At 55.3% G+C, this 27,543-nt stretch overlaps 12 protein-coding genes across 12 annotated transcripts; 8 read left to right on the top strand and 4 right to left on the bottom strand.

Moving 5' to 3' along the window:
• Positions 1-207: 207 nt before the first annotated feature.
• Positions 208-1,827, top strand: CGGC5_v003946 (uncharacterized protein; the record flags this gene model as incomplete). The annotated part of the gene is made up of 3 exons (XM_032033261.1): positions 208-616; positions 666-1,089; positions 1,146-1,827. 3 exons carry the CDS (start codon positions 208-210, stop codon positions 1,825-1,827), a joined length of 1,515 nt encoding a protein of 504 aa, XP_031887706.1.
• Positions 1,828-2,359: 532 nt separating this feature from the next.
• On the top strand, positions 2,360-4,293 carry spt3-1 (SAGA complex subunit spt3; the record flags this gene model as incomplete). Its single annotated transcript, XM_032033262.1, has 4 exons — positions 2,360-2,413; positions 3,280-3,369; positions 3,423-4,238; positions 4,288-4,293. The coding sequence occupies 4 exons, from the start codon at positions 2,360-2,362 to the stop codon at positions 4,291-4,293; spliced, it is 966 nt and encodes a 321-aa protein (XP_031887705.1).
• Positions 4,294-4,938: 645 nt separating this feature from the next.
• Positions 4,939-5,925, top strand: CGGC5_v003944 (IST1-like protein; the record flags this gene model as incomplete). The annotated part of the gene is made up of 2 exons (XM_032033264.1): positions 4,939-4,962; positions 5,050-5,925. The coding sequence occupies 2 exons, from the start codon at positions 4,939-4,941 to the stop codon at positions 5,923-5,925; spliced, it is 900 nt and encodes a 299-aa protein (XP_031887589.1).
• An 846-nt stretch (positions 5,926-6,771) lies between these two features.
• Positions 6,772-7,458, top strand: CGGC5_v003943 (uncharacterized protein; the record flags this gene model as incomplete). The annotated part of the gene is made up of 1 exon (XM_032033265.2): positions 6,772-7,458. One exon carries the CDS (start codon positions 6,772-6,774, stop codon positions 7,456-7,458), a length of 687 nt encoding a protein of 228 aa, XP_031887590.2.
• Positions 7,459-8,056: 598 nt separating this feature from the next.
• On the top strand, positions 8,057-8,983 carry CGGC5_v003942 (uncharacterized protein; the record flags this gene model as incomplete). The annotated part of the gene is made up of 1 exon (XM_066151206.1): positions 8,057-8,983. The coding sequence occupies one exon, from the start codon at positions 8,057-8,059 to the stop codon at positions 8,981-8,983; it is 927 nt and encodes a 308-aa protein (XP_066009491.1).
• A 729-nt stretch (positions 8,984-9,712) lies between these two features.
• APS2 (AP-2 complex subunit sigma) lies at positions 9,713-10,289 on the bottom strand (the record flags this gene model as incomplete). Its single annotated transcript, XM_032033266.1, has 3 exons — positions 9,713-10,042; positions 10,113-10,182; positions 10,258-10,289. 3 exons carry the CDS (start codon positions 10,287-10,289, stop codon positions 9,713-9,715), a joined length of 432 nt encoding a protein of 143 aa, XP_031887591.1.
• Positions 10,290-12,489: 2,200 nt separating this feature from the next.
• Positions 12,490-13,631, bottom strand: PPM1 (Leucine carboxyl methyltransferase 1; the record flags this gene model as incomplete). The annotated part of the gene is made up of 2 exons (XM_032033267.1): positions 12,490-13,307; positions 13,364-13,631. 2 exons carry the CDS (start codon positions 13,629-13,631, stop codon positions 12,490-12,492), a joined length of 1,086 nt encoding a protein of 361 aa, XP_031887592.1.
• A 1,470-nt stretch (positions 13,632-15,101) lies between these two features.
• CGGC5_v003939 (uncharacterized protein) lies at positions 15,102-16,231 on the top strand (the record flags this gene model as incomplete). The annotated part of the gene is made up of 2 exons (XM_032033268.1): positions 15,102-15,230; positions 15,287-16,231. The coding sequence occupies 2 exons, from the start codon at positions 15,102-15,104 to the stop codon at positions 16,229-16,231; spliced, it is 1,074 nt and encodes a 357-aa protein (XP_031887593.1).
• A 950-nt stretch (positions 16,232-17,181) lies between these two features.
• Positions 17,182-20,191, bottom strand: KLP1 (Kinesin heavy chain; the record flags this gene model as incomplete). Its single annotated transcript, XM_032033269.1, has 3 exons — positions 17,182-17,428; positions 17,572-19,994; positions 20,072-20,191. The coding sequence occupies 3 exons, from the start codon at positions 20,189-20,191 to the stop codon at positions 17,182-17,184; spliced, it is 2,790 nt and encodes a 929-aa protein (XP_031887594.1).
• Positions 20,192-21,683: 1,492 nt separating this feature from the next.
• On the bottom strand, positions 21,684-22,313 carry CGGC5_v003937 (Ubiquitin-conjugating enzyme E2 2; the record flags this gene model as incomplete). Its single annotated transcript, XM_032033270.1, has 4 exons — positions 21,684-21,807; positions 21,859-22,083; positions 22,146-22,210; positions 22,272-22,313. 4 exons carry the CDS (start codon positions 22,311-22,313, stop codon positions 21,684-21,686), a joined length of 456 nt encoding a protein of 151 aa, XP_031887595.1.
• A 1,111-nt stretch (positions 22,314-23,424) lies between these two features.
• On the top strand, positions 23,425-24,815 carry CGGC5_v003936 (Acetyl-CoA acetyltransferase; the record flags this gene model as incomplete). Its single annotated transcript, XM_032033271.1, has 3 exons — positions 23,425-23,568; positions 23,623-24,567; positions 24,618-24,815. 3 exons carry the CDS (start codon positions 23,425-23,427, stop codon positions 24,813-24,815), a joined length of 1,287 nt encoding a protein of 428 aa, XP_031887596.1.
• Positions 24,816-25,305: 490 nt separating this feature from the next.
• CGGC5_v003935 (PCI domain-containing protein) lies at positions 25,306-27,006 on the top strand (the record flags this gene model as incomplete). The annotated part of the gene is made up of 3 exons (XM_032033272.1): positions 25,306-25,634; positions 25,687-25,990; positions 26,041-27,006. The coding sequence occupies 3 exons, from the start codon at positions 25,306-25,308 to the stop codon at positions 27,004-27,006; spliced, it is 1,599 nt and encodes a 532-aa protein (XP_031887587.1).
• Between the last annotated feature and the right edge of the window lie 537 nt (positions 27,007-27,543).

The following is a 27,543-nucleotide window of genomic DNA, read 5'->3' as shown; positions in this document are numbered from 1 at the left end:
TTACCGAAAAAGGGATACGATGTGGTCGGAGCTGTGAAGTCTTATGTCCGGGACCACGCCACCGATCTTACAAGACCAGGCCAAAATCCCTCGGATCGTAGCCGTAGTGGATTCCTTCTTTCCATTGTCCCGGGTAGTGTGAGAATAGGTGACGACAGTGCTTAACATTCTTTTTTAATCTTGATGAACTGGTGAAAGACGGCTACCATGTCCAATCAGTTCGCATTTGTCGTTGTCGGCGACTCTGGCAAGACTAGATCCGCCGACCGATCAGTCATTCGCAGTCGATGCATGAAGGGAAAGAACCGACAAGAAGGGTCTCGAAGATCTTTGCAGGCTGCGCGGAAGGCTTTGAAAACTACTGGCTCGTCGCAAACAGTCGAACATGAACGAGGGGCTCGGTCCGTCCCATCCAACTCGTCTCGGTCTTCAACAGATAACCCTTCAAGAACGAGGAGAGCTAGGAAACATCGACAACCCCCAACCACGGAAGATAGCTCAGAGGACGACCTGATCGTCTTGAAAGACCCGACGCCTTCTCTGCCTCCCACCGACATATGCCTGGTGCGGTTCGCAGATGACTTGGAGAGGCCTTCCCAGGAGGTTCTCTTTAGACGTAAGCCACCCCAACGTGTCGAAAGGTATCCAGATCTCATTATCTTCAGTATTTTCCTCTGCCACACTAAAGGAGACTTTTTACCCCGTCGAACATATCGTCAATCTGCCCCGCTCCCCGAATTCAGAAGCGTTATCCTTCTCTTGGATTTTGCAGGATCAGATCTTTCTCCACAGCATCTTGTTCTGCTCCTCAGCGATTCAAGACCGTACAAAATACGCGCCTTCAGGAAAGCTTACGCAATTTCACTTGCGACGCACCATTTCTCTGCTCAACAAGTCCCTGTCCCAGAAGAACTCGCACGAGAACGAGGCCATCTTCCATGTCATCTTGACACTGGCAATGATCGCGAGCTTGTGGGGCGACTTTGACTCTGCCGCTGTACACTTGTCAGGGCTGCAACAGATCGTTCGTCTACGCGGGGGACTTGAATACCTTCATAGGTTTCCCAAGTTGCATTTCAAGCTTGATCGGTGAGTCTATAACGAACCGTAAGGGCACTAGAGGGCGAATCTCTGACACTGACCAGGCTTGCTCTCACGTGGGCCCTTGGGAGCGGAGGTATTCCGTCCTTCTTCACAGGCCCTGTATCGTGGAGTCCATACTTTGAAAGATCTCCCGAAACCCGCACAAATACCATCGAGGTAGGTCTGATCGAAGTGTTCGCCGATATCAGACTTGCCGTAGTCTTTAGAGACCTTAGACACCTGGTCTGTTTGGTCAACAACCACTTGGCGAACAGCTCGCGGGTCGACGGCCTGCTGTTCCAAGACTGCTTGGGGTCCGTCCAGGCACGCCTCGTACACCTTCAAGGCGATCTTGAAGATGCCTCAGATGAGTGTCTTCGTCTAGGCATGCTCGCCTTCCTTTCAACGACACTGCAGATTCCGGGCGGAAAGTTTCCGTACGCATACCTTGCTGCGAAATTCCGCATGGCATGTAAGAACTTCATCATACGCACGCCGGTGCACGAGAAACTGCTGTTCTGGATGCTCATCGTAGGCTCCATATCCGTCTTTGAACCTGACGAGCTATCTTTACGGTCAGTCTGGTTCACACTAGCATATCCAAAGTTATCATGGCATGAGGCTCGTTCCACTTTGCAGACCATCATGTGGATAGATAGTATGCACGGGACGATGGGCCAATCCGCTTTCTCAAAGGCACGGGAGCTGGGTAACGGAGCCACCGAGGCAATTCTGGAGCCTTGAGTGGCTGATATGTCGAAATAGTCTTCATAAAAGGGTTAGACCAGATATGAAATAGCATACAGCAGGGTAAGACGGTTGTGAAGCCACAGATTGAGGTTTTCCTCCGACTTGCGGGGTGAAAGCCGCGGAAAGCAGCTCATAGCTATGTTCCACAGCACCTGGTGGATCTCTCAACGCAACAGGGGATGGGCCCTTAGGCCTGTGCGCTGCATACAAAGCGCGGAGACGGCAATTACTTTTTCCGGTACCAGCCAGCGGTCCCCAACTTCACCTCTGAATCTGGGGGCGGGCCCTTGTCACCTAATCAATCCACTGTTGCAGTTGCTCACCTTAACTTCACCTCTGGCACCAAGTTGATCAGCCCGTTCCACTCCGAACACCGACGCGAATTCTTTTCCTCGGTGACACTGCATCAAAATACCCAAACCCACCACAAATAACAGCATCCTCAAATTTTGGAAATTTGCTGCCTCGATAACGATTCAACCACATACCAAATCCACATCGTCGAAGCTGTTCTCGAACCTTCAAGATGTCGGACTCAAAGAATGACAAGGCGTATAAATATCGCCAGGAGATCAGTCAGGTAAGCTTAGAACATTATGCTGTTTGAGGACCACTCTATCGCTTTGCTGGGCATTCACTTCGCTTTGACTCTCTTGCTCACACCAACAAACATCGACGCCCCAGGCCCCAGGCTTGCTGGCCTAGCCTCGTGATAGCTTGTTCCAATATGTCAGGCCAAGGATATCAACAGCCGTTTCGAAGAGCTCCTGGCTGCAAGTGCAGCGCCGTCAAGGCGTCCAGCCAGCCCGGTTAGCTGGACGAGGCTCAAATCCCGACGATGTCTCTAAGGAGACACCTGCCTTGGCTACTCAAACACACGACACCTAGCTGCTTCCTGAAGGGTCCAAACACTTTCTTCCCCTCCTGTTGGAAGCGCACCCTCCGAAAATCCAGCCCATACTCGAATTCTCTCAAAACTCCAGAAATCACCAGCTTGGCGACATGGAGCGGCTCAAAAGCTTCGGGTTTCCCTACTACCTTCCGGATGTCGGATGTCACTTGAGAGACCTTGTCAGCGGTATTGAGATGGCAATTGGCGTTTTCGAGCAGCTGACTCCCGAGGATGGCAACAGCGAGGTCGAGGGACCTGAGGAGAAACCCAAGCCCCTGCGCCCCTCCAGAGCAGCCAAAGCAGTTTCCGAACGCGTTCGACGCGAATCCTATGAGCTGTTTCAGAGTGCCTTCGACCAAGCGGTCGGCGTTATTCATCCATCTGGTTTCAAATCCATCTCTGATATCCCCGTCACCAATGAAGAGCGAGCCGAGCTTCAGAAGCCCAAGCCCAGGCGTCGTCGAGCTCCCAAACATCGTCCTTTGCCCCCGCTCAAGGAGGGCGAGAAGCGACTCTATGGAATTCATGAGCGAATCGCTAACGTTTTCCGAAAGATGATGTACGTCTCTGGCGAGACTGCAGAGCCGTCTGTCGAAACTACTAGTATGATCGAAGATATTGTTCGTCAGCAGGTTATTGAGCTGGTATGTTGATGCTTTTACCCACTTCCGGCGCTACCACTCTAACCCATTGCTAGCTCAGAAACTGCACAGACCTCGCTGCTCGTCGTGGTTCTCGATCAATCACTATCAATGACTTGATTTTCCAGATCCGCCACGACCAAGCCAAGGTCTCCCGCCTCCGGACCTTCCTCTCGTGGAAGGATGTTCGAAAAAATGTTAAGGATTCCGACGACAAGGGAGGTGAGGCGGATCTCGGTGCCGGCGAAGACCCTGCTGGCGGAGTGATGCCTGGTGGCCCCGTCGATGATGCTGCAAAGAAGAACAAGAAGGCCAAGGTCGGCCTTCCCTGGGAGCCGTCCTCATTCTACAGTCAAGAGGTCCCCGAGCGTGACGATGAGGAGGATGAAGAGGAGGAGGAGATGAACTTCATCACCCTTCAGCGCCTTCGAAAGGCTGATGAGCGTACCAAGGCCATGACCAAGGAGGAGTACGTCACCTGGTCCGAATACCGCCAGGCCTCCTTCACCTACCGCAAGGGCAAGCGCTTCCGCGAGTGGGCTGGTTTTGGAATTGTCACCGACAGCAAGCCTTCTGACGATATTGTGGACATTCTCGGTTTCCTGACGTTCGAGATGGTCCAGACCCTTACCGAGCACGCCCTCAAGGTTAAGGAGCAGGAGGACTTGTTCAAGGCACTCAACGGAGGCGACAATGCCGGCTCGAAGAAGCGAAAGGTCGCGACTGGTCTCTTCGATCCCCCTAGTGAGGGTAGATCCCCGATCGAACCGCGCCATGTTCAGGAGGCTTTCAGACGTCTCCAGCAGCGTCCCAAGAAGACCAGAGCTATGCTCAATGGCTCGAGACTGCCCCAGCACACGGCTCTCAACATCGTACGTTTGTCTGCAATTATCGTGACGCACTATGCTGACCTGTCGCCAGTTCTGATTTGTCTTTCTGGACGAACACGAGCAATCACAAGTACACAAACTGGCTTTTCAATTTGCAATCGTCAATTTCGCGGTTGAGCTTTCTTACGGCACGATGTAAAGATACCCACGGATGGGCTGAATGACTTTGGCGTTGGTGGATCATACTCGCATGCATTTCAGCTGGGGTCCGGGACGGACTGGCCAGGCTAGGCAGGTTTACATGGCAATTCAAGAATAAGAAAAAGTCATGTCGATCCTCAAAGTGAAAACAACATGGAATTGTCCATGACACCGAAATGCGTGACATACGTAGCAGCCGGGATGAAGGACCCGAGTGGCACCTGTCAGTGGTAATTCCTGGGCATTCCCCTGGGCTGCTAGCCCCTAAATCCTGTACGTTCCCCCGTCTGCTGCAGACCACCTATCCCTGGTCCATGCCACTTGGGCACAAACGGGACCCCGCAGTGAGGCGCGAGCTCCAGCCATCCCACCTACCTGTCGCGATTAGATAAGGCAGACAGACCCCTTCCGGAGTTCCAAGGTTGTCCTCCACCCTGCTTCAATTTGTCTGCCTTGCGCTGCTCAAGGGTGGCGTCTTTCGCATTCAATCTGTACTGGTCGTCATTCTCTTTCCTCGAACTACACGGACACACGCAACACCATGGCCCCTCCTGTAAACGTCGTCGTGAGTCGTCCCCGCCCATTCCGCATTTACCCCGCCGTTCTGGCGCGATGACGACATGTCCAATGCTAATGATCCCCCTCCGATTAGACGAAGCTCAAGGTCCAGCTGAAGCTGGCAATCGCACGGCTGCGCATGGTCCAGCAGCGCGATGAGCAACTGTCCAAGACGCAACGACGCGCAATGGCGCAGCTCCTCGAGGTGGGCAAGATTGACTCCGCGCGCATCCGGGTCGAGAACATCATCCGCTCCGACATCACGACCGAGCTACACGAGATACTAGAGCTGTACTGCGAACTTCTGATAGCACGCGCAGGGCTTCTCGAAGGTTCAACGTGTGACCCTGGCTTGGAGGAGGCGGTCAAGAGCATCATCTATGCGGCGCCCAAGACGGAGATCAAGGAGCTGCAGGTCGTGCGGACGCTGCTCGCGGAGAAGTATGGCAAGGAGTTCGTAATGACAGCCATGGACAACTCGGATGGCAAGGTGTCAGATAAGGTGGTGAAGAAGCTCAGCGTCGTCCCACCCAAGGAGGAACTAGTGGTCGGGTACCTGGAGGAGATTGCCAAGGCGTACAATGTCGACTGGCCGAAACGGCCACAGGCAGCGGAGCCTCCTGACCTGCTGGACGACGATGACGACGACGACAACCCGAGCGGCGGTATCGGTGTCAAGATACCCGAGGGTCCGTTGGGAAATAGCACAAAGGTAGCCAAGGAACAGGAGGAGCTAAGCAAGGCGACGCCACCGAGGACGATTGGAGGACCTAGCAGCCCGTTGACAGTCACTCCGCCCAGGATGACAACGGACAATGTTCACCCAAAGGTCACGCTCAACTCGCTGGAGCTCAAGCCGAACAAGAAGATGGACGCTGCGGCGCAGAAAAAGCCGGGCGGCAAGGGGCCGGGGGGTAATGTGCCCGATATTACGGAGTTGGAGAGGAGGTTTGCGGCTTTGAAGAGATGACGAGTTTATTGCCTTGCAGGACGAGGAGTTGGCAGTCTGATTTGAGGGAATTATCCTTGGTAAGGGCATGCATATTGGTGTTTAGTATTCTCTAGGCATGGCGTAGAATGGACGCGTATTGCGAGCTTGCATCGTCATGCTTCCTTTTCCTCGCAGTTGGTGAGCTCTTTCCCCGATGAAGAGCCGTGGTAATCATTCCATGTCGCTGCGGCTATCTTCGTTGCCCCTATGTAGCCTAGGCGTGGCTTGTTATCCAGAAATCGGCAAAAGTGCTTCAAATACCGTCAGGGAGAGACAATCCGCGACGGTGTTGCAGATGGAGGAACCACGGAGGACAGTAGAGTCTGGATAGCAGGACTCGGCCTAATGAAGGAAGTGCTGGCCTCGGTAGGCAGCATGATCGCACCTCGGGCTCCTTGCCGTCTGGACCTTTTTTGTCTCGGGAGTATCAAACGCTCCACTGCAGTCTTCCTGTAGTCGGGCTCCTACCTGCACTGACAAAACTTCTGGCATGAGGTCCTACTACGCGCCTTCTTCCCACCCTTCTCTCACTCACTCAACCCTCGACACCAACTTTTTGGGATCGCACTACTTCACATTTGGGGTTGCTTTCTTTCAAATCTCACAAATAACAAAACCTCTCTTTCTGAAGTATCCTGCCCGCGTTGAGTGCAGCTAACGCGCTGTTCCCTTAACCTCATTTCACGTTTGTCGCACTTTCAGCTTGCCTTCACTACACAGTCCTTGTGAAGCTTCACAAACTGCAATACTATTTTTTTTTTCAGAAGCGCCTTCGTGCTCTATTCTATACCCTTTTCAGCTGGTTCAAGCACTTGTATCCTCGCTATGTCCCGGGACAAACTTGCTGCTCTGGACTTGATGCCACGAGAACTCCAGGATGTGAGCCAGAGCCGCTTGGAGAGGAAGTTGCTTCGATCCTCGAGGCACGTCATTGACAAGCCCACGTTCCTCGGCATCTACACCAAATGGATGACATTACAAATTCCAAGACTTGGTTATCACTCCGCCCTTGACTCCACGGTTGTTTACAGAGAAGGTTGTGACTTTTTGGCCCGCGAAGGCTACGACAAGGGGCCGGTTCTTGCTTCGTTCTCGAACCACCAGAATGAGTACCTGAAGTGTTTCCCAGATGGTAAGCGGGAGTTCAACTACGCCAGACGCGACATTGAGATCCACTTCAAGAAGCTGGTTGACCAGCCTCGTCGTGCTTCTGCCCATTCTGCTACAGCCACTTCCTCAACCTTCAATGAGCATCTCCTGCAGACCAGAGCTCCTCTATCTTCATCAGCTTCGCAACAGTCAGATTTGCAGAGCAGGCGCTCCAGCTTCGACAAGTCCAAGTACGACGGTGTCAGTAGCGAACGTTTAGAGTGGCTCTCAGCGCAGAACGAAGAAGAGACTATCTTCGTCATGCCTCCTGCTGCAGCGGCTCCAGCCGTCCCTACCGGCGACTACCTGTGCAAGCGCTGCGAGCGACCGGGTACGGATGAAGACAAACCATCAAGCGACTGAATAGCCAGCTGACAAAATCTCACTAGGCCATTTCGTTCAGGATTGCGACACGAACTCCAATCCCTCATTTGACAGCCCTCCTCCCAAGAGTTACGTCTGTCACAACTGTGGTGAAGCCGGAACGCACTACAGAAATGCTTGCCCCATCAAGCCGTCATCAAAGGGACGTTCTCGCAAGAAATCAAAATCCTCGAAGGCAGAACCCGGAAGCGACTCATTTACAAGACGATCCTCTCTGTCCAAGACACTTGGAGGCCCTCAATCGCACCAAACCACTATGGATGCTCAAGACGATCGCTTGGCTCATCAAGCTGCAGCTCCAATGGGTGGAATCTTGCATACACAAGGAGGAGTGGTGACCAGTGCAAGAAACAGAAACCCGTCCGTCCAGCAAACTTCTCGAGGCAGCGACGGCCACATTAATGTGGACAGGACCGCTTTCATTCAGAATTGCACTGATAGATACCGCCCGAGTGCCAATGCCGGAGGAAGCACTGTCCGTTCCCGCAGCAGCAGCATTGCTCCCATCGACGGACGTAGTCGTCGCAGTCGGCGCAACTCGAACCGCCGTCTTGATTCATACCGCCCTGAGACGAAGATGGAGCTGGAGACGGCTAGAAAGGACAGCAACGAGACCGTCACAGGCACTAATACCAGTAGAGGTTCCTTGCAACACTCTCAGTCCTCTATCGCGGCCTCCGATGGTAGACTCTCTCCTTGGAGTGATATTCACACGCCACCAACAAAGCGGGTCCGTCGTGACTCTCCTCCTCCCGCAGGTTTGCCTTGGGATGATGCCGAGTCTCTATTTGAGCAGCCCAATGTCGGTCAACTCAACCAGCCGACCTCTACAACCTCTTTCCCCTCCGGTCAGCAGCATGCCACACAGTTCCAGCCGGTTAACCGAGACGCAATGGAGGAGGATTTCATTCCTCTTACTTCCGAAGAGGAGTGGAAGCACGCTGGTATTGAGGCCGACGCTTTTCTTGAGAGCTTCGGAATGGAGTTGGCTTCCTACGGCTACGTTCAGCCCTCGTCGACCCCTTCCAACCGTCCGATGCCTTTCACCAGCCCTGGTAGCAACATCACTGGACACAATAACTCCGCTAACGAGTTCGGCCCTGATATCTCCCAGAATACCACCTTCGCTGAAACAGAAGCCGTCATCACGGAGGAATCGAAAGGCAACGACAACGATGATTCGGCCTGTTCGCTGATGAGCTCTCCTGTTCCGCGCAGAGCAATCTCTCCTGACACCGACGGTGATGTTTGCATGACAAACGCTGCTGAGGGCTCTGTCGAGACCCCAACCGAGGGTCAGGCTATCGTCCCATACCAGACGGTGAAGCCTCTCCAGAGAGACCCTCCCTATGACCCTCGCGTCAAGGCACTTTTCCAAGGCCGAGAGCATGAGAACGTGTACGTCAACGTCGCTGGCCGCAACACGGCAATGGATATGTACGAGGACGAGGAGACGCGTGCCGCAAAGCGAATGTCGCGCCTGACCGTCAGAGACTCCGCCTGATCCTAAGGAGATCTTCCTAACACCCGAAAAGCTGAACTGATCGTCAGCAATTAACACTTGCTTATGTTACCAGCCATGCTTGAGGCTGCATCCACCGCTGCGTGAGCATTTTTTGCTCATAGAGGAACTTTTGCCCTATTCTCTAAACGTTCTGCGACATACCGACCCGGCCGTCTCCCGCCTATGCGCATTCGATCCATCCGACTTCTGAGCTCGTGTGCGGTACAAATCGGATTCCGTATGCGGAGGACGATAGTTTAAACGTGCTTATATCCGTTTGCAAAACCACAAGAGGCAGGATATCAGGTTTGGGTTCGAAGGGTTGCGCTGCACACCCAGAATTGCTTCTCCTGGGTCTGAAGATAAGGGGAGGCTGGTTTTAAGTTCTGTGCCTAAATACTGCACATTTGGCATCTGGGCGATGGATACGAGGACATACCTCCTAGTTTCGCTTTCAAAAACGGGGACTGACCCCCGAGATACTCGTTCATAGCCTATAGTTTGCCCAAATTCAAAAAGTTTCCATAATTACGAGGAGAACCGACGTCGTGCATGTCGTTCTCAACTGAACTCCAGACTCCAGCATATCCGTACTCCTTTGGCATCATGGACGAGCCGCAGCGCTGGTCCAAAAGCGGCCCATGAAAAGGTAAGCCTCCCACGTTCCCTTGTCTTTCCTCTTTCCCCCGAGAACGCACGCTCATTTGTCCTCCGCGACGGCACAGCACATTACTCCAGCTTATCCAGATGCTCCAACCGTGTCAACACAACCTGTTTGCTCGTCTCCTCAATCTCGCCCGCCAAGAAGACCTCGTCCAGGATGGCGTAGACCTTGTAGAAGTTGAACACAAGGTCAAGCTCGCAGACGTTGCCGAAAAAGGCGTCGAGGACCTCGACGAAAAAGTGGATGGCCTCGAGGTAGGCGAGCTCGTTGTCGTTGGTGTCGACGCAGGCGCAGAAAAAGAGACCGGCGTACCGGCGGTAGACGATCTTGTTGTTGCGGAACTCGACAAAGTTGGATTGGTACTTTTGGTCTCGGGGGGCGACGAGGCGGTGGACCTGGACGGCGGACAGAGGACGTTAGCCTTTCTTACCGCGATGGACTGTGACTGAATGGGCTGCTGCCTACCTCGCCCTTGAGCTTAATCTTCTCGTCGTCGCTGTATGGTGCGTACCACTTGGCCAAACGGGTCTTGCCCCTGATCATAGCATGTCAGTCAGCAAGAACCTCTTTGGATCGCAGGAGGAGTGGACTGGGTTGCACAGAAACATACTGGCGATTCTGGATCAGGATGAAGGACAGCATCTTTACGGTTCAGATATTCGCATGTCCCTAGTGGTCTTGAATGTTCTCCCTTTCCACCCCGCGCGTCGCAGAGGTTTGAGATGTGAAGTCGGCGGACACGGAGCTCGGGGGGTGCGGGTGGTACGTACCGGCATGCCTTCCGCCGGTGCTGCTCTGCAGAGCACCTTCCAAAGTTTCTGTTTCCCCTGGGCAAGCGGTACCGGTGGGTCCTACTTTGGCCTCAACCCAGGCAGGTGCGCACTAGCACAAATGCAGAAAGGAGGGAGCACCTCGGGGTCACTTTAGGTACGTACCGCGGCTGATTGGGTGCCCCACTCCAGCTGCCAGGCAACGGGTATAAAATTCTCTCGACCCCCCGCCGTCTTTCGAAATTTCTCTTCTTTTTCTTCTCCATCCGAGTGCAAGGGCTTTACGCGTATCAGTGAGGATTCGTCCGAGATCGTGTTTTTGCTAGTTGAAAACTATAACTATGACCACTCCTAGTTGGCTTCGGCTGGCTAGGGAATTTTTGGAACCCTTCTTTTCTTCTGGATGGAGAAGACAAATTTCTTTTGCTTTCATTGCTTGCGGCACCCGCGTTGGGCCGTAGCGAAGAAGGTTGATCGTTATGCGCAAATGAACCGCAGAGGCACCAATGAGCTTGGCGTTGGTGGCTACTGTCCTGTTTTTATTGCTGTTTTCTGAGAGGTTCGGGGTGAGGCTGTCGCGTCGTTTGCGACGCGGCTGACGCGAGATTTGGCCTCACGATGTCGACTTGTACTGGTATGACCTCCGCCCACGAAGGGGAAGCCCCGATGATTGTCTGCGGTTCCGTTGCATAGTGCGTAGTAGCTGAGAGAAAAGTGCGAGTTACGATGTCGTTCCTGTTCTACGCTACCCTGTCCAACCCTTCATTCCAACACCTTGATGCCCGAGAGAACACCACGAACTAGGTCCGCACATGCCATATTTGAGGATCGCCAGTTCCCTGCTTATTCAGTGGACTTTTACACTTCACCTACATGCTTCACTCCAACACTTGGTGGGCTCTGACACGATTTAATCCACATCATCGTCAGATTATCTGAGCCCGGGGATCGACGAACGAGGTTGATCTTGCCGCAGCCGCTTATCTCACATACCCTTGTTGACTGCCCCATGCCCGTATCTTGAGGCACACTCTAAAGTCATACACCAAGCAGATTAGAGGGCGGCCCTTGGGATCAAAAGGAGCTACTAATGCGGCGCCTGCCAGAGCTTTGAGAGCGGCGATGGATGGAGCGGGTTGAGAAGGCGCTGGGCGGTTGGCGTAAGTCCTTTCACCTGGCACCCTGCGCTCACACCTGATCCGAAAGCTGGCTTCCAGGACAATTGAAGGGAGCTGAAGTGGTTAAACTTATCTTCGATCAGAATGGAACATCCATCGGTGTCTATGCGGAAGGCCAATTGACAGAGCCTCGCCAGACCAGCCGAATCTCTTCTTTGTTTTTTCTTTTTTCCCAATAGACTGTCAAATCCTAGGCAATCTAGGTCTGCCTCTGTCAAATAGCCCTCCCGCTTGGTGTTCCTTGTGGGCATCGTCGTGTTGATTCGTTATTAGTTCCTCCAGCGCGGAGCATACGAGATAAGGCAGTCGAATTCTGCCAAGTGGACGCCATCTGGTCAACGTGAAGCCTACTGCTACCCCCTGTCCTCGTGCATTCGTCCACATCAGCCGAACGCAACTGGGAGAAACCATACTCTGTACTAGAGTACGCAACATATATAGTCGTCTAAGATCTAGCTTGCACCGGGAACATCGTTGCACCAAGGTTGCAACAAGCTGGCGGAACATATCAAGGTTGATTACAATAATTATCAGAGTTGGTGGTGCGTGCAGCAGATGTCGTGTCTCACGAACAAGCTGCGATTCAAAGCACCTTACCGACTCTCGGTATCTTTGCCCGAGTTCTTCGGTGTTGTCCAGTTTGATGTGGATTTTTCGAAATTTGAAGTTGGCTGCCGCCTTATCATACATTGTTGATGAGTTGGGTTAGGACAGCAAACACAAGTCCGGATGGCCATGGAGTACAGAGCTAGGAAGCAAACCCTAGCAACTGTCTACCTGTGTAGTCTATCTCAGAGCTAACGCTTTTCATGGATTGTGAACCAGACCCCAACGTTGGTGCTCTTGCAACCTCGGATGGTCTTCCGCATTCGCACGGGAAGCTTCCCATGCCCGCTATCTACCGGAATTGAACAGTTCAAACCCGGATCCCCTCCATCCCCAGGCTACAACATAATGGTCGGCAAGCAGCTTCCACTCCTCCACCTCATCCAGCCCCTCCAGTCGGTCAACCCTTTCCTTCTCGTCTGACGACACCCACCGTTCCCAGATTCGCTCGACTGTTAACGCGTTCGCATGCTCGAAGCCAGTGCCGCGAAGGCGTTGTTCTTGGTCCTGCGGTAACTTGTAGCTCTCCAATGTCGGCATACGAATCCGTCTTGCCGCCAGGTTGGACGTCATCATTTTGCCAAAGGGGTCGTCGGGCTTGATAGGTTCGTAAATGATGATGCCGAGGTCGGGAATCTTCTGCTCGAACCACGAGATGAGGTCCTTCGTTGCGGATGTTTCCAGGTAACACAGGCAACACTCAGATATCAAGAGAGTCGGAATGTCCGTTCGGAGTCCCTTGAGGGTTGGTGCGCCGGGCTGGACGAGCTCTCTAAGATCGCGTGCGTGGCAGTAGTAGCTGTCGGAAGCTGAAGGCTGACAGCTCCACGAACCATCCTCCTCCGACGAAGGGTTACCGAGGATTTGACGCAGAGGGGGTACGCCCTGAACTATGCGGGCTTTCTTTCGCACAGTCACGGCAAAGTCCAGCTCATGATAGACTAGTCCCGGCCGGTCGGTCCTGGAGAAAAGTCTAAAGGGGCGAGTGTCGGTCCCGGCGCCGAGAGAGACGATTTGCTTCTGCTTCGGCCCGTCGCCCGAACCAACGGCACCCGATAAAAAGCTGTCGACAAGGCTGTCGAGAGCAACGGTTCTCGTGTAAGTGCCTGGGATAGAGGTCAGCCTCCATGCTCGACGGAAGCAGACCCTGGACAACACGGACCTCGGTTGATGATGGGTAGTCTCCTGGGAGGCGGTCCAGCCATGCCGTCGACGAAGAAGCGGGCGTACGGGTCCTCGAGGTATCCCACGTTGACGGCGCTAAGACGTGATCCGGCGGCATCGTCGTCGGTGCCCTGGATGGTTTGGTCATGCGTCGGACCCGCGGAGGAAGGTCCGCCGCCTGGGCCGCCTCTCCCGCGCCCGCGACCGGGTCGGCCTCCCCTTGCTCCGCGGAGGGACAGCAGATTTGGGATCGCGTTGCCGGACATGGAATTCAGACGTGATTTGAGTCAGGAGTTGAAAAGATGCGAGCTGCTCCGAGGGGTCGATGCGGGTGACGTATGGTGGGAGTTACGATGTGGGGCATTGGAGTACAAACAGAGTTGTACCTGGCAGCTCCATGTCACCAGTCTCGGCGCACAGTCCACTTAGTCGCATCAGTGGACTGCAGCTCTTCTGCACCTGGGACTCGCTGGGTGCACTGGACCCTGAATCAGTGGCTTGAATTGCCGTTTCAAGCCCCGCCAGGAAGCAGACGGCTTCAAGTCTCACCTTGAACAGAACTTTGCCTGCCAAGCCGGACATGACTGACAAACCTGATGGCCAGAATGCATTTCCAACAGACCAAACGATTTGGCGACAGCAGTCGTCAAGGAAAGCCCCCGACACGAGAACCGGCTCGAGTGCCCGGCGCGTATCGTGTAACCGCGTTGGGAAGCGAGCCGAATCCTACCGGCTGCGTCGGCGTTTGCTGATGAACGGTACTTTTTAGTTCGCCATGCCAGGCGAATCATGGCAGATCGCGGCGCGGATGTGTACTTTTCCCCATTCCAGCTGGCAATAATAGGGCGAGCTGAACGGCGGGCATGATGAACGTCGGGTCAGGCAATGTAGGGCGTCCAATATCTCGGACGAAACAGTGTTTCCGAGTTGTTTCTATCAATAATTGATCCCAACAATGCCGGACGAGAAGGGTTGGTCGAGAAGGCTTCCGAGACGGGACTTACTCGAACACAGTAAAAACTCAGAGTACGGAGTTTCATCCAGATTTCAGACGACGTGAACAGTTCCGCCTTGCTACGCTACAAGCGCCCGCATTCACGATGCTGTACGAACACAGCAAAACGCCTCCAGGCCAACTGGCCACAAAACCTCGCCAATAAATCAACTTGGACGGCCTTCCGCGTTCGCGATGTCGCGAGTCCATTTGTCCAGCGGCTAGCTAGACTGATGCATGGCCGCCGTCAACGCAGCAAACAGACATGGATGGGAGTCATCCCAGCAGCCCTGCCTAAGTCTGCCTGGTCAAATCGACCTGGACACGACATCGGAAGGCCGTCTGCGCGGCTTCGCTGGGCGTTTGGAGGCGAAAGGATCTGTCGGCGGGGGGCACGGCGTGGCTGTGTCAGCCTGCTGCCTGCTAAAACTGCCCGCTACGGCACTAATCGAGGTGAGGTCGTTGTAGGGGGTGAAGGGGGGAACACATACCACACCGGGCACCGACCACTCATAGACTTTCTCTCTGAAGCAGCGCAGTGGCACTGGTCCATGGATTTAATAAACCGAATCCCAGCGCCCCCAGTCTGATTCGACTTTTGACGTCGGACACCCCCCTCGCCTGCCCTGTCGATTGTTTCCTCTCTCTTTCCTTCATCATCACAATTAGACACCATCGTCAACTCCGTTTCTTTCATTCATCGCAAAACTTGGTTTATTTGATCGTCAGATAAACCGCCAAGATGATGCACCACATCGCCAGCGCGGTGTACAAACGCGCCACCGAGGGCCAGCAGCCAAACGATCTGCCCCCGTGGTCTATTGCAGTCCTCCTCGCTGACTTCATTGTCTTCCTTCCCGTCCTTCTCCTTGTAAGCTTCCCTTCCCGAAAAAAGCAAACAGGCTCACACGACTAACACCTTCGCAGTTGACCTACACCCTCCAGCAGGTCTACCCCATCTTCACCATCGTCGAGGATGAGAACCCCCCGGCATACGACCCGGTTAACCTCAACGAGGACGAAGCCGCCGATGTTCCCGGCGTCGGCCCCATCCCGTCCAAGGTCACCGGCGGCCGCCCCACCACCGTCACCTCCTCCCTCCGCTCCATCAACCGCCTCCTGATGGCCAACGGCGGCTGGCGCGCAAACTTCCGCGGCTTCTTCTGCATGGTCGCCCAGGCTCTGGCCACTGGCGCCCTCTACGGCATCTTCTCCGCCTTCCTCCCCAACATCCTCGCCTCCGTCGCGACCCTCCTCGCCGCCCTCTCGCTCGTCCAGCTCAGCACCGCTTGGGTCCACATCGTCATCACTCCCCAGTCCCCTCTGCACTTCTGGTCTCGCCTCCCTCCCTTCAAGCGCACCTTCGAAGCCACCGCCCGCCCCGTCGCCGCCTTCTGGCTCGCCTCCCTGGTCGCCACCTGGGTCCCCATCGCCGTCGGCTGGGCCCTCGGCCTTGACCTCCCCAACTTCCGCTTCGGCGCCCCTACGACCACCGTCCCCGGCACCGAGGGCAGCCCCAGCGACGCCTGGAAGAGCGTCGTCATCACCCTCATCAGCCTCGCCTTCCACGTCCTGGTCGTCATCCCCGCCGAGGTCGTCCTCGTCCGTGTCCAGGCTTCGCTGCTTCCCGAGGAGGCCGACACCGTCATCCCCTTCGACCGCTCCTTCGAGGGCAAGGTCGAGCCCCGCGTCGTCGGCGGCAAGGGCTATGCCACCATGGCCGTCGCCTGGGCCACCTACTCGCGCGCTGCCTGGAAGCGCCTTGTCATCCTCTACGTCAAGATCTTCGCCGTCTGCATCGTGACCTTCCTTCTGATGGCGGCCATCGTTGTGCCTGAGGTTATTCTCATGATGAAGGCTTCCAAGCACTAAGCTGCGGCCAGCCAGCGATTTGGTCACCCCGCGGCTTTAGGTTGTCATGACTTGATAACTTGGAACTCAAGGTGTGGATAGACTCCAACAAATTCTTGGCAACTCCGCGCCAGAATTTTCTGTGTACTTGTACTTTTGCTCAGGAAGCAGGACATTCGCACCGGGGAACAGATGGGTTACTACTGCTTGCTTACTGGCATCATCTGGATGCTTGTGCGCAGGCACACCACTCCCGCAATACCCTCCCCACTCAACTGAGTCTGGGGTAGTATTTTTCATAGCACTTCACATAGAAATTGAAATTACAATGATCAGTCAGGGTAAACCAGAGTTGAGTATCTAGTGTCATTAGCCGTCAAATTTCTTTGGGTTCGTAAGTGAGGTCCGTCGTGTCATGGCAACAACTCCCTCATAACTATGCAGCAGCGGCACACACGCCGTTTTGGCCGTCTTCTCGTCATCCATCATCCTCTGCTCATTCCCACCCAGCCTTTGTCTCTTTCTTCCTCTCCACACCCACACACCTCAAGAGCCTTTGTCGTATACTCGTGTGTATCCGCTCTTGCCTTAATACCTGCGACTAAAACAAAAAAGACAAAGGCCTCCCAGAACTGCTTGTCTCGAGCAAAATCCAACTGCGTGAACCGATCCGATCCGTGGAAGAAGAACAACACCTCCCTTACTAATCATGTGGCCCATGTCTGTGAATCTTGCCGTCTAATCAACTTCTCTTCCAGTATAATGACCAAAGAAAATTGAATTCGCGAGGCAGAGCAGCAGGAGAAGAGTATGAAAGGACAGCCGCCGCCAGATCAACACAGCGGGGGGTATAGCGGTCTAGTCCGCGCCGAGCTGTTGTCTAATCACATACTTTGTCGTTTCTATGGGTGCGCACACCCTTTGACGTTTCGGGAGATAGGCGTCGAGGGTTAGTGAGCTGCGAGACGTTCTTAGGACTTCTGGGAGAAGAACCAGCTGCTGCGCTTGCTAGAGCCGCCCTCATTCTGCTGGATGCTGGAGATGACGGGGATGGAAGGTCCCTGGTTGTCACCGCCACCACCCCGGAGGGGCTTGGCAATGCGGCTGCCTGCGCCCGAGAAGCTAAATCCTCCGATAGAGGGCGAGTTCAGGCCACGAGTGCTGCCAGCCTTGGCAGCCTCCAACCTTTCCTTGACGGCAGCGAGCTGTACTTCAAATCTACAAGACACCAGTCGTTAGAAATGAGACACGAGTTAAGGATGGAAAAGGAAACGCGTGGGATTCTCCCTAATTTGTTCACGGGAGGTTTGGCTGGGGTTGGGGTACTAAAAGAAGGGACAGGGGTCGCTGGGATTTCATACTTGTGGTTGGCCGAAGCCATCTTCTCCTGGCTATCCTGTAGCAGGCTCTCGAGGCTCTGGATGCGCTCGTTGCGGGCAATCAGCTTACGCTCAGCGATGGCGACCTCCTTCTTGAGTGCCGAGTTCTGTTCGACCAGCTGGCGCTGGACCTGGGTGAGCTGCTCCAGGTTCCTCTCGAGGAAGGCCATCTTCTTCTGCTGGGCCCGGTTGTTGGATGACCGGAGCACATTGTTATATTGCTCTCTCGTCTCATCAAGCGAGATCTCAAGCTCGACAACGCGCTCGCAGCGGTTCTGAAGATCGCGCATGAGGCTCTTCTTCATGATGTCGAATTCGGCAATCTGCTGCTGAATGGACTTGCCGTTGGTCGTGGGCGCAGCAGTGCCGGCCTTGACTCTCTGCTGGAGATCCTCAATGAGAGCCTTCATCTTGGAGTTCTCAGCGGCCTTCTGGGCAATCTCGGCCTTGAGCTCGTCGACCAGCTGCATGGAGGTGGTCTGCTTATCGGCATAGGCGCTCTCCAAGCGGGCCTTGATCTCCTCAACATCGGTATCTCCCAGGTTACGGGTGAGAAGCTCCTCGTACTCCTGCTGGAGGGTCTGGAGGCGATCCTCGAGCTCGGCACGACGGCGGGCGTCCGCCTCGCTTGAGGAAGCGCTGTACACGGAAAGCTCGGCTTGACGGACGATTCCTTGAATCTCGACGAATCGGGACTTGAGCGCCTTGAGCTCGTCAGGGTTGACGATCTCGCCAGTCGCGCTGACCTCATGCAGGGCGTCCAGCTGGGCGATGGCCTCCGTAATGGCCTTCTCGTTGTCGCTGAACACATCGGCGCCGAGGTCGAAGCCGGCCATCATCTTGGCCATCTTCTCAGCCTTCTTCTTCTCCTTCTCATCGAGGACCGCGCTGGTCTCCTTGGCACTCATCTTCACGTCGAGGAGCTGCTGCTTGACCTCATCGAGCTCCGTGGTCAGCTCGGCGTTCTGCTCCTTCAGAGCGTCCATGGTGATCTGTGCCTCCTTGCCCTCGAAGTGCAGACGCTCGAGCTGCATCTTGACCTCGTTGACTTCGGCGTGGAGCTTCTCGTTCTCCTTACCAGTCTTGGCATCGTGCTCCTTGAGGTAGGTAAGCTCCTCCTTGGTCTCGCGGAGAGCCTTATCGGTCGTCGTAAACTGGGACTCCTTCTCCGCAAGCTGGTCCTGGAGCTCGTTCTCGCGGCGCAGGAACTCGTCTCGCTCGTCCTTGTCGAGGGGAGGCCCTGGTGTTCCGGAGCGCTCAGAGACGGCTGGCGTCTCGGCTCTGCTGTCAGGAAGCAGGCGGGACGGTGTTGATGGACGGGCTGCCTTAGCTTCCGCCTTGGCCCCGGCAACGCCATCTGCGGAAATAGGCGGCACCCACTTGTCTTTCGGCACAGTCTCTCCAGCACGCCACAGCTGAACCTCGCCCTCCAGATTTGTAATGTAGCCCTCGAAGGTAGAAATCTGGCCGCGGGCCTTTCCGAGCAGCGCCTTGAGCTCGGCGGGACTGAGCTCGGCGTTGACCTTGGCCTTGTTCTTGATCGCCTTCGCACGAGTACCGAATCGAAGTGTGCTGAGAGTTTCGGCGTCGTTGTAACTACTGGGAGAGCAGTTGATAATGAGGGTTGTTCGACTGTTACCTCCGAGGGACTCTTGCAGGATACGGGTCAACTTGGAGTCGCGGTAAGGAACGTGGGACGATCGGCCATCGGTCAGGGCGTTGATGACCATTCCCAGAGCACTCAAACTCTTGTTGATCTTCTTGGCTTCCTCCAACGTTTGGCCACTGGCACCCGTCTTTCCGACCTTTTCGCTACCAGCCAAATCAACCAAGAACAGCTGACCGCTCTTCGCCGAGCCGGTCTCGACGTTCTTCTGGGTAATGGTGATGACGAAGATGGAGTGCGAACGGGAAGACTCCTGGTTCATGTTGGTGGCGGCGACGGCACGGGCGTTTCCACCTCTTCTCATGACCTCGAAGACCTCCTGAACACTGGAAACGTAGACCTCCAAGAGACCCTTGACGTAGACACCGCGGTTCTTCTCTTCGTGGACGGGAAGGTTGTCGTTCTGAGGAGCCAGCAAGTCGCGAATCCTCTCCATGTAAATTTCCATGTAGCTAACTCGGACGGTGTACTCGATGGTGCTCGGGCTAGACATGATGCTGGTGAAGATCTGCTCGACGATGCGGGGGATAACACCGCGGCCGTTCTCGTCCTCGATGCTGGAGCCCATCATGGTGTAGGACTTTCCGGCACCGGTCTGGCCATAGGCGAAGACGGTTCCATTGTAACCGTTGAGGATGTCGTCGACAGTAGAGCGTACGGAGAAGTCGAAAATGTCGGCTTGCTTGCAGTTCATGTCGAAGACTCGGTCGAAGGTAAAAGAGCCCTGCGCCTCCTTGGACTGCGAGACATACCGTTAGTCGGGTGCCCACATGCATGCGCGCCACAAGAAGTCGGGCCCGGACTGTTGATACTTACGTCGAGGGTACAAGTATCCTCGCCATTGAAGGCGACGATGGGCTGGCCGCCCGACTCCAGTTCAACCTTGTTCTGGGGACGGAATCGGGCCACCACCTTGATGCTGTTTGCGCTAGACATCGTGACGGTATTGCAGACCAAGAGGCGTCGCAGCCAAGGTCATGGATCCCGATCGGCGTTGTGTTGCGGTATAGGGGGGTTAAGGTTGCGGGTTGCGAGGCACGAGGCGGTCGCAGCACGGCAACGGGGGCGTGTGTTGAAAGGCCACACAAACAAGGCGGGGATGAAATGACGGTGTGCAGAATATGGGATAATCTGCTAGAATGACATATCGCAGGTATTTTTTTTTTCTGCAAGGCGATAAGCAAAAGAGGAAGGGTATCGGCAGCACAAACCAGCAGCAATTTGCAGCCAGCCAGGCAGTCGGTCGAGGGGCAGAAGGGGAGAAGGAAAGGAGATTGGGATTGTTTGGGAGTTTTTGGGGTTGGGATGCAAATGACGGGACGCGCTAGAATTCGCGTGGAATATTTGATTGCAGCAAGACAGTCAGAGTCACAGTACTGAGAACGGCATGGGTCGCTCGCTGCAGTCCAGTGTGGTCTCACAGAGCGAGGTACGGAGCCTTGGAGGAAAGAGGAGGGTGTGACCTGGGAGAAGGTACCTGCCCGGCAAAAACAACAGAAAAGATACACATTCACAGGCTCAACTCAGACAGCTCCCTCCTGGTGTCCCCTCTCATTAGCCCCCCACCACAGCCAGTCGCTGGGCATCGGCGCGGTCAAAGAAAAACACACTCACACTGCAGTATTTCATCCTCACTGGTGGTTTCATCCCCACCTCACCAACGAGCACAGCCGAGGGGTCCGTCCCAGAGCGATCTGGTCCCCTGTTTCCATGTCCGTCCGCTGAAAGTACAGCGCACACAGCGCCATCCCACTGGCCGTGAACACACCCACGTGTCGCCCGCGGGGTTGTTTCCCTGAATACCACCTACCTAGGTGCTCATCACACACAACAGACGGCCTGGCGCATTGCGCACTAGGGACCAGAGCCAGGCACGCGACAGGTTCGAGATGAAAGTTGGCGCCTTTTGCACGGTTGACTCCTTGTGTGTTTGGGGTGGGTTGCTCCGCTTTCGTAGTGGTTAATCACAGCCATAATAAACAAACGTCGGGCCGCATCATGGACAATAGATTTGGTATTTCGCTACCCAAATGCGTTTCCTGCGAACTCCCCTGTAAAGCCAGCTGAGGACGAACGTCACCCAAGAGAAGCACGACCGCGAAACGCCAACCGCAACATGGGGCCGCCCCAAAAGCCATTCAGAGAGGACAGCACGAGCCGAAACGCCAAACCCCCCACTCCCACCTCATCGGATGCCCCAGCTACTTAATGCGAGCAAAACCAAGGAATGTGTCTGGTCAGCTCCGGCCCTCGCCGTGTTAGTGCCACAACACTGTGAGGTCAGAACCTTGACGGCTGTGCTTCTGTTTGTCCTCCAGCGTCCCGGACGCAGCCCTCCTGCTATCCCTCATGGGCGTACCCTGCTCCTGCGAGGCTATGAATGTTGTTCATGACAGTCGTATGTGTTTTGTTGTGGTATCATTGCAATTTAGTCCTCCCAGCTCTTCTCAACCGTCTCCCTCACCCTCTTGGTGTACTCCTTACGGTTGTCCTTGTACAAGTTGGAAGCCTCGACGTTCGCTGGCGATCCGGTGTTTGGGTCATTAAGCAGACTGGCGATGGTTAGCCTACGCAGCTCCAGTCCGATGCACACACCGCCTTACCTCTGGATGCTCGTCAACACCGCTGCGACGTCATATGTAGGGCTCCATCTGTTTTGCAAGATATCCAAGCAGAGCTCCCCGGTGGCGTAGACGTTGGGATGGAACATCTGGCTGATGAACTTGACGGCGGGCGGCTTGTTGGGGTATTGCTCCTCGAACTGCATGACGAGTCTGAAGGTTCCGTCCTCGAAGGGCGTATCGGCAGGTCCGATGATAACGGCATTCCTGGAGAGATTCTGTAAGTCACATGTGGGAAAGCCGGTCGGCCCGTGGATGGTCTGGCGTACCAAGTCATAACGTTATCGGGGACGGGAGAGGCAGAGACACCCGCGGGAGGGTCAGTTTGCATGCGCTGTCATCCATGCTGTCAGTGGTGATGTTTCATCGAAGAAAAATCCAGCGATAGATATTACCTTGAAGTCACGCATCAAACGACGTCGGGCAGCAGTAGACATGGTGGCGGTCGGTGGCGGTCGGTGACTGATTGCCGGGACTGAGGGGTAGGAGACAAGAGCTATCGCGGAAGCCGTGGTTCGGAAATGCACACAAGGCCCAAGAGCTGATGGCCTATTCCGAGATACTCTGGTGATTGTTGGAACGAAGCGATTCCGACGATTCTTGAAAGCGCCGTGGAGGTGGTAAAGGAAGGGCGTGGAACATTGAATTCACAAGTCCGAGAGGATGGCGCGGGAAGCAGTCACCACCGCCTGCCGCTTAGGCGCAATCAGTGGGTCTCTGGATTGTGGCCAATCAGTGCCGGGGAGATTAAACGCGAATCAGACGAGACCAAACCAACGCCGAGTGGACCCCGGGTCCAGGCGCAGCACACGACTCAAGCCATTGGGGCACTGAAGCAGCGACACTCTGCAGGTCTCGAGACGCCTCATCTGCTTTTTGGCTTCTGATGATGCGCCCTACCCAGGCGAGAGGTGACAAAGCATGGCTGACAAACGGCGTCGATAATTACAATACAGATAATCCAGGCTGATCTATTGGCAATGCGCACGTCTGATTACTGAACCCTACGCCTGCATATTTACGGAGCCGCGGTGTCGGGTTCATGGCCGGTGATTTACACTCGTACACGATGATCGCGACGATATCGGAATCGACAGGCACATGCCGCCATGTTCCGCCGTTCCGGGGAAGCAAGGAAGCTGGAGCACTTGGGATGCAGCCGCGGAACCACTGCAGAAAAAAAAGTGACGGCAGCCAGCGAACTGCAAGTGCAACCTCCATATTTTCACGGTCCGGGGTGGGGGACTCGGCTTGCCGACCCTGGGGTTCACACTGAGGGGGGTGAGGTCATGAGAAGCTCGGCCCCGCCCGTGCACTTCCCCCTCCTTAAGCCGAGGAAGCCCGCAGCATACCTGGGGTAAGGCAGGCAGAGGCGGGAGGGAACAGTTCGGGTAAGCTATTGCCGCCCGCGCCTTTCCACATGTTCGCCGTCTTCCATCCCTCTGTAAAATAGCTGCAGCCATCCCATCTATTTCTGTGCCCGTTGGATCGTCTCAAAGCCCGCCGTCCTTGTCAATCCTTCTCTAGCCTGCCTGTCACCGTGTCACCATGTATTCAAGACAATCCTCCAGGCTTCCGAGCCTATTCGCAAAGCAGGCCTCTGCGACTCGCCTGTTCTCAACGAGAGCGGCATTGAGGCAAGAGATTCGCGATGCATACATTCTCAGTGGTTCGAGAACGCCAACAGCAAAGGTAGAAACCCCTGTAAGTGTACAAGTTGAGACCGTCGGCTGATGTATCGACAAGTTCAATGGATCATACACGAGCGTCTCCGCGCCGAAGCTCGGCGCTGTCGCCATTAAGTCTGCCCTAGAAAAGTCAAAGGTCCCTGTCGACAAAATCTCCGACGTATACATGGGAAACGTGCTGCAAGGATCAGTCGGACAGGCGCCGGCTCGCCAGGCTTTGATCTTTGCCGGTCTCCCGTCAAGCGTTGAGGCCATTACCATCAACAAGGTGTGCGCTTCAGGCTTGAAGGCGGTTGTCTTTGCCGCGCAGAACATCCAATTGGGTCTGGCAGAAGCCCAGATTGCCGGAGGCATGGAGAACATGACCAGAGTGCCGTACTATGTCCCCCGCTCCTCGAATTTGCCGCCCTTCGGGCACGTCAAGATGGAGGACGGTTTGATCAAGGATGGTCTTACCGACGTCTACGACCAATTCCACATGGGCAACTGCGCTGAGAACACCGCCAAGAAGTACGAGATCACCCGTGAACTACAGGACCAGTATGCTATTGAGTCCTACAAGCGCGCCCAGGCCGCGTGGAAGGCGAATGCCTTCGCCGAAGAGATTGCGCCCGTCACCGTTCCCGGAAAGAAGGGCGATACAGTCATCGAGACGGACGAGGGATACCTCGATGTCAAGTTCGACAGGGTCCCCACTCTGAAGCCCGCCTTCGTCCGTGACGGCACAGGAACCATCACTGCCGCCAACTCATCCACTCTGAACGACGGTGCCAGCGCGCTGGTTCTGGGAAGCAAAGAGATTGCTCAAAAGTACGGATCAGGCTCCCGGGTTCTGGCCAAGATTTGCGGTTCGGCCGATGCTGCGGTCGACCCCGTTGATTTTCCAGTTGCCCCGGCCAAGGCCGTTCCGATTGCGCTAGAGAGAGCCGGTATTACCAAGGACCAGGTGGCTGTCTGGGAATTTAACGAGGCCTTCGCCGCTGTCATCAAGGCCAATGAGAAGGTAAGCTTATTGACTCGCAAGCCACTTGATTTCCGCTGACTGTCGATTAGATCCTCGGCCTTGAGGGAGCGCGTGTGAATCCCCTCGGAGGAGCCATTTCTCTCGGCCACGCTCTCGGAAGCTCCGGGTCGAGAATTCTCGTAACACTGCTGCACCAGCTGAAGCCCGGCGAATACGGTGTGGCTGCCATCTGCAACGGAGGAGGTGCAGCCACTGCGCTTGTGGTGCAGCGCGTCGAGTCTGTGTAAATCAATGTAGATCGGACGTCGTCTTCTAGCTCCGGCTACGTGCAGCTCGGTTTCAAAATGGAGGCTGCAGGTTTAGCTCAATTCGTGTGATTCTTAGGTTGCGCGCCGCTCAGACGCGGCGATAAGGACAGATCTAGGCGCAAGATGTTGGGCGGCGTACACTTGTACATGAATAGCCACATATCAAAAAGCACAAATATTTCCTATCATGAAGGAATTGGTGTTCTGTGAGACAATTTGAAAGACTGCGTAGAAAGTGATGAGGTGAAGATGCTCTGGATGTAGACGCGGTACCATCCTGGCGGGGCAACGCCAGTCTCTCTCACCGAGCGCCACACCCCTGCTCCCACTCACCGAAGAACCCACCTCACACCTTACCTTGACCACCGACGAGCTCTCATCGCATGCCCCAAGCTCATAATCGCTTCCTCACCGTCCAGCATCTCCCCATTCATCCCACTTCCAGCATCTCAACACGGGAGGCACCACCATGGCGCTTCTATTACAATTCCTTACTCAGATTCGCACATTTGTGCGCGCCCAAAACAGCGACGAACTCCGCAATTGGCTCCAGGTTGAGCCGAACGCGCATCAACAGTATCACCAACTCGCGGCCGAGCTGCGCAACCAGTTCCGTTCGGGAAGCGGACTCGAAGATACGATTGAAAAATGTCTACCGGAAGAGGACGACGTGCCGGAAGGCCAGGGCTCGCCGTGGCCGGGCTTCATCACGTTCATGAAGGACTATATGCTCTTCTGGCGCGATGTCGACTACGACGATCTGCTCGGCGCACATACCCTGCTGAGCGGGCTGGTCAAGTGAGTGTGTGTCCAGCTTGCATTGAGGGTAGTCATTGACACGTTCACCCAGCTCCTGCAGCACCGCCTTCGCCCACCCAACCTATGGTGGCATGCTCCTCAAAACGGCAATGTCGCTGTGCGAGTCCCTATCGCGCCTCACCATGATGCTCAGCAAGCGTCCTGACCTAACCCGTCAAATCCGCAACGTCGACGCAGACGACCGCAAGTCCATCGCCGAGACGTCGGCTGAGATCATCCAAAAGATCTTCACCACCTGCCTGACAGACCGTTCCAGCACCCGTTACAGCAAGCCCGAGGGGAAGAAGGTTGGCGTTTACATGTTCGCCAACCTCGTGCTCAAACTTCTCTTTGCCGTAAGCCAGCTTCGACATATCGCCGGTGACCAGATTCTAACGATATACAGTGCCGGAGAACTCACCTCGCAAAGCAAATCTTCACAAACATCTCCACAAACTCCCCGCCTCTGTCCCTCTACCCGGCAGCCCAGCGCGTCACCTTCCTCTACTACCTCGGCCGCTTCAACCTTGCAAACTGCCACTTTGTCCGCGCAGCTCTCTGCCTCGAAGAGGCCTACCTCCAAATCCCGCCCGCGTTGACATCACACCGCTGCCTGGTGCTCAGCTACCTCATCCCCTGCAACCTTCTCCTCGGTCGCCTGCCCTCCAAGGTCCTCCTCTCACGCCCAGAGTCCGCCACCCTCGCCCCGATCTTCCACCCCCTATCCCAGGCGATCCGCAGAGGCGACTTCGTCCTCTTCCAAAACGCGCTCGCCATCCACGAGAAGTGGCTGTTCGACAAGGGCTTGCTGCTGGTGCTCACACACCGCCTCCGGCCCCTCCTGTGGCGCTCCCTCGCGCGCAAGACCTTCCTCCTCACATACGCCCCAGGGCCCGACGACACGAACCCTAACGCGGCGGCAGCACCCTCCCGCCGGGCGGCAACACTGGACCTCGCGGACCTGCACACCACGGCGACGTACCTCCAGCGCAGGCTAGAAGGCTACATCCCCTCCAAGCACCAGCGCCCTTCCAACGCCACGCCGGCGTTTATGAAGGCCGTCTCCCACGACGCGTCGTCGACTCTCGTCCCGCCGCCCGGGGGACCGAAGAAGCTGCGGCCGAACGAGGGGCTGGTGTGGGGGAACAGCCCCGTTGAGATGGACGACGTCGAGATGAATGTTGCGACTCTGATCCAGTTGGGCTTCATGCATGGGTACATTGCGCATTCGCAGGGACGGTTTGCAGTCATGGGTGCCACGAAGAAGAGTCCGACGCTGGCGGGGTGGCCGGCACCGTGGACCGCGATCAAGGAGAGACAGTACGAGGAGGAAGTTGACCTGGACGACGTTCCAGGTTGGGTCAAGGGTTAGACACAGAAACAGTGTCGAAGGCATAGGATAGCTGCAGAATAATGATACCCAGTTGATATTACCACTTTTACGGACCAATGGCGATATGACATGCCTGGGAGACAGGGAGCAGTCACGGCACCGTTTGAAGCAAGACCGGAAATAGTTGATTCTGAATCTTTCATTTGATTGCCCATCATAAGGCAGGGTCTTGCTACCGGGATCCTCCATCCGACGAAAGAGTCGAAAAGACGGACCAAGGCGGTGTAGATTCCACACACACACACGCGCGCGCGCGCGTCGTCGTGTCCCATCCTCAACATCATCTCACCTCCAACGTCTGACCCCAAGCCAGTCATCTTACAAAAGTCTCCCCCTGAAGAATAGGATTTTCCGGTCCCCCAACCCCGTCATGTCATGACTAATGTTTCCATATCATATCCTCTTCCTCCACATGTCCTCAAATAATAATAAATAACAAAAAATAATGCGTACGTAAATGGGTATAGATGAGAAGCAAGCCGATCCAAAAGTGTAAATGCCTCCGTTTGAAGAGAG

This window comes from Colletotrichum fructicola, assembly GCF_000319635.2.
Source record: "Colletotrichum fructicola Nara gc5 chromosome Unknown KSG_Nara_v1_contig02, whole genome shotgun sequence".
Lineage (NCBI taxonomy): Eukaryota > Fungi > Ascomycota > Sordariomycetes > Glomerellales > Glomerellaceae > Colletotrichum > Colletotrichum fructicola.
The sequence above is the reverse complement of the archived record's forward strand: the minus strand, read 5'-3'. Positions and strand labels throughout refer to the sequence as shown.